This window comes from Diaporthe batatas (assembly GCF_019321695.1).
Source record: "Diaporthe batatas strain CRI 302-4 chromosome Unknown Contig00014, whole genome shotgun sequence".
NCBI classification, from domain to species: Eukaryota; Fungi; Ascomycota; class Sordariomycetes; order Diaporthales; family Diaporthaceae; genus Diaporthe; species Diaporthe batatas.
Genome location: NW_025408561.1, coordinates 1,152,893 through 1,164,826, shown reverse-complemented (window position 1 = coordinate 1,164,826; position 11,934 = coordinate 1,152,893). Strand labels below are relative to the sequence as shown.

Sequence of the window (11,934 nt, the reverse complement as noted above, 5' to 3'; positions counted from 1 at the left end):
TCGAAGGACGAAGGGGCCAAAACCCCACCCGTCAGCAATGCAGCAACGCTCCGTCAGCATCTTAAAGTACCTGGGTACCTAAGTACTTAGACGTATAGCACGCAGTAGTGGTGCCCCCGTTGTTAGCCTCGCCCGGCGTGTTTCCTCCCTCTCCCAGCGCCTACGGTACCTACGGTACTCCCGTACCTGCCCCCGTTCCAGGGTTGCTGTGTGTTCTCTGCCCATGTCAACAGCACACACACCCCCTCCCCCCCTTCTTGGACCAGCCTGCCTGACCCGTGCCCAACTTGGAACCCAGCAGATCCATTTTCATCTCCATCTCCGCCTCAATCCGCCATCAACATCCACAACCCCGTCATCCCAATCCGCCCTGCCCCCCGCCTCGACCCTCACCTCACCGCACTGTCACTGTCATCTCGACCCGCCCCAGCCCGGCCCAAACCTGCCCCTCGCCCATCGGGCCCATCCAACCCATTTGGCAATTACGTCTACCGGCTGAGGACATCATCCTTCCTGTGGGCACAGCAATTTATCCTCTCTTGACCACTGCCGCACCCGCCCGTCGTCGCATCTCGTCGCACCACGCACGACAATCACATCACACCCACGCCCGCCCGTCCGCCCACGCACAACGCACAACGCACAACCCACTCAACGACACCACGCCTCCAACCCTCCAACCCTCCACGCCTCCGCGCCACTTCACTCCGACTGTCTGACCGAACCCCAGTCCGATCGTCCTCGAGGACAGCCGCGAACACCCATCGAGTCTCCCCCCCCCCCCCAACCATCCACCGCGGATGTTCTGACGCACCACAATACCCACTGGCCCTCAATACGATATGGCGAGTCAACCGCCTTCGCTCGACGCGATGGCGCGGGCTGAGGCTGCTGCCGAAGCAAGCGGCAATGGGACCCCGGTGCCCCCTTCCCAGGAAGTCGAGGAGAACCAGGACTCTCGGTCGACCTCGTCCGCAAGCTCTCCCCAGCCGGCCGAGTACGAGGAGTCCGATTTCTATCACAACGGTAACGACTCCGAGTCCTCCCTGGGAGTCCCCAACCTGCAAGACATGCAGGTGACCGATGAATACGAATGCCTCAGTTCCGTGCAGCGCCTGCCCAACGAAATCCTCATCCAGATCTTCTCAAAGCTCTCTGCTGCCTCCGACCTGCGCCATGTCATGCTCACATGCAAGCGATGGTCCAGGAATGCCGTCGACCTGCTCTGGCACCGCCCGGCTTGCACCTCGTGGCACAAGCACACTATGATCTGCAGCACCCTCAGCCTCCCCCAGCCTTACTACGCCTATGCTGATTTCATCAAACGCCTTAACCTGGCCTCGCTCGCCGATGCAGTTAATGACGGCAGCGTCATGGCCCTGGCTGTCTGCAACCGCGTCGAGAGGCTGACCCTCACCAACTGCAAGGGCCTGACCGATGGCGGTCTGATCCCGCTCGTCACAAACAGCTCTCACCTCATGGCCCTGGACATCTCGGGCGACGAGGAGATCACCGAGGAGTCTATCAAGGTCATTGCCGAGCACTGCAAGCGCCTGCAGGGCCTCAACATATCCAACTGCACTAAGATCTCCAATGAGTCTCTGGTCCTCCTCGCCCAGAATTGCAGGTACCTGAAGAGGGTATGCCCGGCCTCCGCCTGTCTCTCCTCCTGAACCCTGCTAACACACTTGCCACAGCTCAAATTGAACGACTGCGGCCAGATGTCCGACGAGGCCGTGCTTGCCTTTGCCGAGCACTGCCCCAACATCCTTGAGATTGACCTGCATCAGTGCAAGCTGGTTGGCAACGCTCCCGTCACCAACCTCCTCGCAAAGGGCAACTCTCTCCGAGAGCTCCGCCTGGCAATGTGTGAGCTCGTGGACGACAGCGCCTTCCTCTCCCTACCGCCAGGGATGGTCTTTGACCACCTTCGCATCCTCGACCTGACGTCCTGTGCCAGGGTCACCGACCGTGCTGTTGAGAAGATTATTGATGCCGCCCCTCGTCTTCGAAACCTCGTTCTCGCAAAATGTCGCAACATCACCGACCAAGCCGTCTTCTCCATCTCGAAGCTCGGCAAGAACTTGCATTATGTCCACCTCGGCCACTGCGTGAACCTGACCGACGAGGCTGTCAAGCGTCTGGTCCACTTCTGCAATCGCATCAGGTATATTGACCTGGGCTGTTGCCTGAATCTCACGGATGAATCTGTCACCAGACTGGCTGTCCTCCCAAAGCTCAAGAGGATTGGTCTCGTGAAATGCAGTAACATCACCGATGTGTCCGTTTATGCGCTTGCCAAGGCCAATCAAAGACTCCGCCAACGCCGGGACGCAGATGGGAGGAACATAGGAGAACCTTACTCGAGCGGCAGCAGCCTTGAACGAGTACATTTGAGCTACTGTACGCAGCTTACACTCAAGGTATTTACCCCATCGAGCCTTGGATTCTCAGGCCTGGTACTGACACGGGATACAGAGCATCATCAAGCTTCTCAATTCTTGTCCGAGGTTGACACATCTCAGTCTCACGGGCGTACAGGCTTTCCTGAGGCAGGATCTCGAACAGTTCTGTCGCGACGCGCCACCAGGTAAGCTCTTGCGCGATTCGCCAATTGACGTTGCATCTGCGCGATTCGCTGACTAACGACATACCTTTAGAGTTCACAGATCACCAGCGCAACGTGTTCTGCGTCTTCTCTGGCCAGGGCGTGTCCAACCTGCGCCGTCATCTTAACACCGACTCGGCATTCGCCCACCTCCGCGACGGGACACCAACAGGGTTCCCGCGCCACGCCCAAGTTGCAGCCAACTATCCACCTTTTGCGCCCACAGGGCATGCCCACCCCGATGCAGGCTTTGACGAGCAAGAAGGAGACGTAGTTGACGACGACGACGGACTTGATGACGGGACTGAGATGGTGATTGACGCAGCACCTCTGGTCGGGCCAAACACAGGTGTATCCGGCGCAAGCCTGGACGCCAGCATCATCCCGCCGCCTCCTCCAGCACCATCACAGGTCCCGTCGATGATGTGGCAACCTCAAAATCAACCTTGGGCAGCAGGACTCGCACTTACAAACGGCACCCAGCCGGCAGCAGCGGCAGTGGGACAAGGTCCTGGATACCAAGGCCCAGAAGCGACTGACGCGATGGACATGAGCCCTGCCCGGCCGAGCGCCAGCACTGCTCCACTTCGACTAGATGGTCTCACTGGTGCTGTACACCTTAGAGACCAAGTGGATGGCAGTGACAACGGTGGCGGATCAAGTCGCAGTAGTCCTGCCGCGCCATAACGACTTCTCGCCCCATGCCGGATACCAGTCACGACCAACCTCAGCAGTACCTTTGGACTGCTTTGCTGCCTGACCGGCCACTTGCCATTCTGCGCAATGGTCGTTCGGCGTAATGAGGAGGGCCGGGAGCGATACATCGGAGAATTACTTCTGCACGGCACGGTGAACACAAAATAACTGTGTGCTGCCGGCGGAAAGATGATGATGGTCACAAGAGACGACCACTTGAGCGAGATCAGCCCTAGTCCTAGCCAGAGAACAGGAATGACGGCGATTATGATACCCCCCAAAAAATTGTGTGTGTGAGAGGAACAAGGACGATTATGTAACGTCCATTGAGCGGCGTCAAGGCATTGGGTGGAAAGACGGCAAATTGAATTCTTCAACATTCGCACGAAGCATCAAATGCATCATCATAGACTGGGACACTGGCAGTGCGAGGGATAGCGCAGGAGCGCACGGGTACGGACTCGAGAATCCCATCGAACTTTAGTTTTGCCCACAACAACGGAAACATACAGCATCGATGGTGGGTCGGTTGAATTTTGGTCGTTTAAGCAAAGCAAAGGTGTTTAGGTTCCCCTTCCCGTTCGGCCTCGGCCGCATCCCCCTTCTCTCTTGAGACTCGCGGGCTCGCCTGCTGGCCTGCCTCATCAGTTGTTAGTTCTATTATTTCAGGTCAACTTGCATCCGTATTGGTTGTGGCAGGATCCAGAAATCGGGCAGTGAAACTGGTCCTCGCCTCTTGGTCAGGTAATCGGCAGCGGAATTTGTTCTTGTTTAGTCTCGGACGATGGTGAGAGTTTTCTTGGAACCTGTCCCAGGACTCAAGTGGCTGGAAAGGAGAGAGATGTGATGGGTGGAAAGGCTACCTGGTTCAAGCTAACTAGACTGACCGCCTGGTTGCAGGGAGAGCCGGTAACGTGCCACGAGGCTTGAGAATGGGCCCGTTTCATTATCCATCCGGTCTGTTTGCCTCGCTGCCTATTGAACAGCCAAGCGAGAGAAGACACACATACACACACAGAGAGAGAAAGAGAGATATACCATTAGACTTGCAAACGCTCCTTGTCCTGTGTAAGTGAAGTCCGCTGGTTTGACTGCCTTGTCCATTGCCAGTGATTTGTGTTGGGAATGGCGTGAAGACGAGAAGGCGTAGTGGCCGAGTGGCCGTTCCTTGACCAGTGCCCTCGCATTGCCCTCGCAACCCCCCAAAAAGAGTGCACATATCACCTTGTGTCTATTTGTTGCATTTCGTGCCGGCTATACATAAATGGTGCCTGGCGGATGAAAGGGCGACGGTCACGGTCCGACCGTGTTTGGGGCAGGGTGGCTGGTTCGGGCCATGCTGTGTGTTCGTGAGGTGCGTGAGATGAGTTGTGCCGGTGTGATGGGGATCATGCATTCCCATCTATGCTCCTCGGCCGCTTCATCCTGGGCTGGTGACGAGTTTCTCGCTGTGCCTGTGGCTGATGTGCGCGCGGCTGGGCTCCTCGCCCGTTGGCCTGAAGGAAGACGTGATTGGGGAAAGAAGCACATGTGGCGAGGCACTGCAGCGCATCCCACCACGTCCTAAAGCTCTCGGGATATGCTGTGTGCATGTGAGCTTGATAAGAGAAGGAGGTGAGTGAGAGTTTGGCAGGGTCACGCCGCGTCTGCGCAGGTGGTGCGATGCAGCTTGACCACCTGGGCACTTCTGACGACGAGACTGACGCAGGCAGGGAGGGTCCTATTCACCTCTGCTGGGCACACGAGCGCGTGGGCTTGGCTGGCTTTACACAGCGGGTGGGCTGGCTGGCTGGGTTTCAAGAAGCACGGCCTGGGAGAAGGGGAGAGGGCAGGAGGCGGGCAGGTTTTTCCTCTGCGCGCACTGCTACACTCGGGTCGACTCACTCCTATCGTGGGCCCGCGCGATCCGTCTCCATAGACATCGGTCTCCTTTACCTTCTTGGCGCAGCCGTGGCTACTGACTCTGGGGATTGGATTGGGAGGATGCGAGAGAGGTGAGGAAGGCAGTGCAGGTTGTCGTACCTCATCATGCAACAATCTCGGATAGTGACGGTGAGGTTGATTTGCGGAACTAGCCATGAGAATGAAGGATCTTGCTCGCTCCTGGGCATCGGGAGGGGTGGTGGAGGTGGAGACGTGAGGAGGCCTCTGGCTTGAGTCCGTACTGGGAAAGCCGTGATGGCAGCAAGGGGGTTGAGATGAGGAGGCTGCGTGGGACAGCCTCATGCAGCCTGCGCTGTGACTGACTGGCTGGCAGCAGCACGGCAGACATGACGGGGTGCCATACTCCATGACCCAACAACCGGTCATCCATTCCATCCGCCCACACTGTCCCGAGGGCTGTGCCTTGGCCAAGACATAAATGGGAGCAGCAGCAGCAGGAGGAAGAGGAGGAGGAGGAGGAGGAGGATGAGGAGAGAGTACAGGATAGTTTGTGGTTCCCGCGCCAGCCTGTATAAGCATCAAGGCCTTATTTTCACCGCAGCAGCTCTGAGCTTATCGTTTGAAGCCCCAGTAAATATGCTCAGGGCTCTGACTGGTGTGGGTGTGGGTGTGTGCTTGACGGGCAGCTGCAGTACGGGCGGCATGTTGCAACGCTATGGCGTGGTTCCGAGTGGGTGGCGCGAATCGTGGAAATCGTGTCAAAAAAAAAAAAACATTTGCGAGCCGGGGCCAGCAGATGTTTTGCTAGTCACGTCTCACATCTCACATCTCAATGGTGCTCAACCCCAGGTGCAGTGCAGGAATGCTAGGTCAGGTCAGAGCAAGAGCAGCAGCAGCACCTGTGCTTGGTTGAAGGTGGCTAGCCTTGGTGAGGCTGTGAGGCTGTGTAAGTCAAGAGGCCGGCTCCGAATCCCCCCCTCTTTGTAAACCCCAAGAATCCAGATATCAGTCCCAACCCTGGCCTCCGTATCCTTTGCTATGCGCGATTTCTGACCGCTTGTTATTCCTCTACCATGACTTCCCTTCCCTCAGTTTCCCTTCTCCAAACCCGCCCTACCTAGCTCTCTGCGGCATTTTCAAGCAACAGTGCGGAATTGTCCAAAGAGACTTCAGACTATCTCCAATTCCCAATACCACACCCCCGTAGCTTCTGTTCGCCAGCCCATGCCCGCATCTGGCGCCCCCCCCCCTTCTCCCTTCTGCTCCTCCTTCAACGGCCACCCCATCCCGTGTCGAAGAAAAATGATCTCATATTGTGCTTTGTTCTGTCTTTGCATGCATCGCCACAGCAGCATTGGCCCCTCTGATCACGGCACTGTGAGCAGGCGGCCTCCCACCGCCGGAATGCCTATCTTGGCCATCTTCCCTTCTCCCAGATCAGCTTAGTATCAGAGCACAGCAGACACCACGCCTACAGTATAGTCAAATCGTAAGCTCGAGTCAACCTTGTGCACACGTGCCAGTGCCCTTTGCGCCATGAGGACCCCCCCGAGTGTCCAGCTCGTTCCACGCCAGTTGCTCTGACTCTACCTAGCTAGTCCACATGTGATGAACAGACTTGCATAGTAACTGGTTCCCGTCCCCACCGCAAAGACCGTTATGCGCCAATTTCCTTCCCCTTGGTGCCGGCACACAATCCTGAAATTATCAAAGGAGCCACACGGTGGTCGAAACACGGAGGAGGTTGGTTTCCAGCCAGAGAGAAGACCACATGCCTAGGGCTAGAAAGGACGAGTACCGGCATGATGAACTAGTATGGCATGCCGGGAGACATTTCCCCAGCACCATCGTGACCTGGGTGGAACGAGAGTCGACGGGGGCTTTGCGCGTAATTTTATTTTTGGTTCTTTGTTGGCTAATGATTACTCCATCCGCTACCTTATCCAAGCCTCCTCGTTGTGAAATGAGTAGCAGCCTCCTCCTGCTTCTTTGGAGTATAAAGCCCTTGCCCGACTTCTGTAGATTTCCCGTCAACCTGCAAGAGTAACACTTACACCTTCTGCACTCTTCCCTCTTCTTCTTCTCCTTCTTCTAATCCTCTTCCTCCTCCTCCTTCTCATGTCCTCGCCCGTCGCTCGGAGTTACAAAACATACCTTACCATGGCAGAGAATGACGAGGCTGAGCCGGCCACAACAGAGCGTCTCCGCTTCAAAGATGAGGAGGCGGCAGTTGGCGGTGGCGGCGCCGGTCACCATCACGGCCGCCATGCCACAATGGCAGCCGGCAGCAGGCGCCCTCAACTCGCTCGCCAGTCGACAGCAATTTCGGAGGACTCCATGTCCATCCGGCCCGCGAGCAGGCGCCAGGACCCCAGTGCTGCTCTGCCGATTCAATACCGAACCTTGTAAGCCGTTGTTGCTATGCCGAGAGCAATCTGTTCTGTCTCTTAGGTCTGCTTCGCTCTATTTTGTGGCGGAGCTGACTTTTTGACCACACAGATCAATTGATCTCGACGACGCGAAGGCTAAGGATAAGAATAATGCGGCTATCGAGGGTAAGTCGCTCGTTGACTTTCATGAAGTGTGGTGGTTAGATTGGGGTTTTATGTGCGCTCCTCGGGTCTATGAGGCAAAAGTTCAGTGTGCTCACATTCTTCACACAGACCTCGCCGACCTGGACTGGCATATAATACAAACCCATGAACTCACCCAGCGACTAAACGTGTCCGACAGTCACGGCCTCTCCGAAGAACAAGTCAAGCGCCGCCTGACAAAGTACGGCAAGAACGCGCCGTCACCCCCAAAGACACACCGGCTCAAGACAACCGCGGGCTACTTCTTCAAGGGCTTCGGTTCGGTACTGGTCGTGGCCTCGGTGCTCGTCTTCATCGCGTGGCGGCCCCTGGGCGACCCGCCTGCGCAGGCAAACCTGGCCCTCGCAATCGTGCTGTTGGCCGTCTTCTTCATCCAGGCCGGCTTCAACATGTGGCAGGATTGGAGCTCGAGCCGTGTCATGGCCAGCATCAAAACCATGCTGCCTGAGCATTGCCAGGTCGTACGTGACGGTGCCCGGGCATCGCTTCCCGCGGCGGAGCTCGTCCCCGGTGATGTGCTGCTTGTCAGTGCTGGGAACAAACTACCTGCGGATGTTAGGTTCATTAAGGTCTCGTCTGATACCAAGTTTGATCGCTCTATTCTTACGGGTAAGTGCTGTCACGCTGGAGGCACAACTGGAAGAGATGAATCAATCATTTGTAGCTGACTTTTCCCTATTCTAGGTGAATCTGTCCCGCTGGCGGCCACTGTCGACTCTACTGACCCGAATTACCTGGAGACGAGAAACATCGGCCTCCAAGGAACACACTGTGTGTCCGGCAGTTGTACCGGAATAGTTGTGTCAACGGGTAACAAGACTGTGTTTGGACAGATCGCGAAACTTACAAATGAGCCCAAGGTCGGGCTGTCGACTCTGGAAAAGGAGATACTGAGCTTTGTTTGGATCATCTGCTCTATAATGATCCTCATGATCATCATCGTGATTGTTTTATGGTAAGCTATGCTGTCCAAAATTGTCCATCGAGTATTAGCTGATCACTTCTCTGTCAGGGCTGCTTGGTTGCGAACAACTTATCCTGATTGGATAAATGTCCCTACACTTATAGTAGGGTGTGTGTCCGTGGCAGTTGCTTTCATTCCTGAAGGTAAGGACTCTGTGTTGTTCTGCACGGTGTTCTCTTCATTTATCTCTCTTCGGAATTGCTAAACCCGGCGTGACATAGGTCTGCCCGTTGCTCTGACGGCGAGCTTGACAATAAGCGCAAATATGATGCGGAAGAACAACATATTGTGCAAATCGCTCAAGACAGTGGAGACCTTGGGTGCTGTGAGTGTCATTTGCTCAGACAAAACTGGAACACTTACTTCGGTACGTCTATGTCCTGAGCCATGATGCTTCAAAGTCATCGCTGACTTGTATGACTCAATTAACAGAACCAAATGGTCGTCACGGACTGCTTCGTGGGCCTGGAAAAGATGACAGCCGACAATGTCAGAGATACCCTCATAGCAGAAAGAAACATAGACGGAAACTTTGCAGGAAACGCGATCGACCAGCTCAAGACAATCGCTGGTCTCTGCAATGCTGCTGAATTCGATGCCCAGACCAGAAAGCTGCCTCTGGATCAGCGGAAGGTACATGGTGATGCTACCGACACTGCCATTCTTCGCTTTTCTGAGTATCTCGGACCCATTTCCGAGATGAAGAGATGCTGGCACACCAAATTCGACTTGGCTTTCAACAGTAAGAACAAGTTTATGATTAGGGTCCTCAGTCTGGCTGTAAGTGTTGCACCCAACCCATTTGTCCTGGGCCCTCTGCCCAATGCGGCCTTCACGGCAAGATTCCTCGGGTCGAAATCCCCAAGTACTATCAATCGAAAGCCGCATGTATATACTAATTCAACATTTGCAGCATCCCGACGGCAAGACCGACGCAATGCCTCTCGATGTCGCATCGGTGTTTGAGCCCAGTGACCTGTAAGTACATGCATACTTCTGGCTTCTAGACGAGCACAGCTGACTTTGACATGATACAGGCTGCTCACGATAAAAGGGGCGCCTGACAGACTCATTGAGCGCTGCAAATACTACATCGGAAGAACCGGGGCCTCCCACCTCATGACCGATGCCGCCAAAGCCAAGATTGAGGAAGCACAGGCAGAATATTCAGCACGGGGTCGCCGAGTGCTCCTCCTTGCCCACAAGACGTTATCTCGCTCCTCTTTGAAGACCTCCCCTCTGTCCTCGGCGTTCGAGAAGGAGATGACGGACCAGTCCAAGTCAGGCCTTACTCTTGTCGGGCTCGTGGCGATCCAGGACCCGCCGAGGCCCGAGATCCCAGGCGTGGTTCAGGCCCTGCGCGGTGCGGGTATTCGCATCTTCATGGTGACGGGCGATTTTGCACTGACAGCGCAGGCGATCGCGTCGGAATGCGGCATCATCAGCAGCGATCCGGGATCCGTCAGGACCGCCGCAGATCTCGGCCGGAACCCACTGGCACATCCTTCCGACCTCAACACCGGCGAAGGGCAGGCTAAGATGGTCCGCTTCGAGGATCAGCCGCGGCCGACCTCCATCGTGGTTACGGGATCAGACCTCATGGCCATGAACGAGTCTCAGTGGGACGAGCTGATCAGGTCGTACACCGAGGTCGTGTTCGCGCGCACGACGCCCGAGCAGAAGCTACGCATCGTTCGAGAGCTGCAAGGGCGGGGCCTGGTCGTGGGAATGACGGGCGACGGTGTCAACGACGCACCTGCGCTGCGGGCGGCAGACGTGGGTATTGCTGTTGGCTCCGGGTCCGACATCGCGGTGGAGGCTGCCGACATGGTGCTGCTGGAGAGCTTTAGCAGTGTTGTAGAGGCTGTGCGGTACGGGCGGATGATGTTCGACAACCTCAAGAAGACCATTGCCTACCTGCTGCCCGCAGGAAGCTTCTCCGAATTCTGGCCCGTCTTCACCAACGTCGCCTTCGGCCTGCCCCAGGTCCTCAGCAGCTTCCTCATGATCGTCATCTGCTGCTTCACTGACTGCCTGGCCGCCACGTCGCTGGCGTACGAGAAGCCCGAGGCCGACGTGCTCCTGAGGCCGCCCCGCGTCGTCGGTGTGGACCGTCTCGTGGATTGGAAGCTCATCGTACAGTCGTACGGCTTCGTCGGCATCGTGGAGACGGCCGCCTCCTTCGCCATGAGCTACTGGTACCTCGAGCGCTCGGGCATACCCTTTTCCAGTTTGTGGTTCGGCTTCGGCGAACCTGCCGGTATCGACACGGACTACTATACCGACAAGCTGAACGTAGCCAGCTCCATCTACTTCATAACTCTTGTCGTCATGCAGTGGTTCAACCTCATGTCCGTCAGGACGCGCCGCCTCTCTATCGTGCAGCACCCGCCGTTGTTTAACAGAAGATCCCGGAACGTGTGGCTCTTCCCCTCAATCCTCTTCTCCCTAGCCATGGCCTTCTTCTGGCTGTACATCCCCAGGCTACAGGAGGTGCTTTCGACGGCCGAGGTTCCTGTCGAGTACTGGTTCCTTCCGATGACCTTTGGACTTGGCATCCTGTTGATGGATGAGTGGCGCAAGTTCTTTGTGCGCAAGTGGCCCACAGGACTGATGGCTCGATGGGCTTGGTAATTATTTGTCTTTTTAGAAAGTCACTGGGGCTCTTTTCTGCCTTGCAGCGGCTCAACTGGTCACATAGTATACCCACCACCAGGGCTTCAGTCGTGGCTCATTCCAAGAATCAATACAACAGAGATAGTCCAGGCTTTCCCCCCTGCTTCCTGCAGCGGTATGTATAGATTGAAGACTGTGCACGATACAACCGATACAATCGGACCTCTGAAGAAAAGGATTCGGAAATCTATCAGGGCAATACAAGCCGTAGTTTTTAAGTTAAATGCCCTGGTGAGCTCTTCCAATGTTGATTCTTCCGCCAACAGTTGACACGAGCAGATCAACATCTCAAGAACACATTTACTTAAACAAAATAACCTAATCTTTATCAACTACCCACCCCTCTTGACCAAGAGGAACTCATACCATGAATCACATGTCAGTACAAAAGAAATTAATTCAACAAAAAGAACCGTTTACAAATGTCCTCGGTGAGACTAGACAATACTGTTAACTATATGATCCTTACACAGCCTTGCGTACAAGTTCTCTTACCTCGAACTCACGACCTT

The 11,934-nt window shown here is 55.7% G+C and overlaps 2 protein-coding genes across 2 annotated transcripts; both read left to right on the top strand.

The window, feature by feature from the left end:
* Positions 1-842: 842 nt before the first annotated feature.
* On the top strand, positions 843-3,295 carry KVR01_011032 (uncharacterized protein; the record flags this gene model as incomplete). Its single annotated transcript, XM_044785639.1, has 4 exons — positions 843-1,640; positions 1,698-2,423; positions 2,479-2,590; positions 2,661-3,295. The coding sequence occupies 4 exons, from the start codon at positions 843-845 to the stop codon at positions 3,293-3,295; spliced, it is 2,271 nt and encodes a 756-aa protein (XP_044640179.1).
* A 3,936-nt stretch (positions 3,296-7,231) lies between these two features.
* Positions 7,232-11,747, top strand: KVR01_010806 (uncharacterized protein; the record flags this gene model as incomplete). Its single annotated transcript, XM_044787148.1, has 9 exons — positions 7,232-7,593; positions 7,688-7,743; positions 7,852-8,391; positions 8,467-8,737; positions 8,795-8,889; positions 8,968-9,113; positions 9,179-9,526; positions 9,660-9,724; positions 9,847-11,380. The coding sequence occupies exons 1-9, from the start codon at positions 7,307-7,309 to the stop codon at positions 11,378-11,380; spliced, it is 3,342 nt and encodes a 1,113-aa protein (XP_044639953.1). The 5' UTR covers positions 7,232-7,306.
* Between the last annotated feature and the right edge of the window lie 187 nt (positions 11,748-11,934).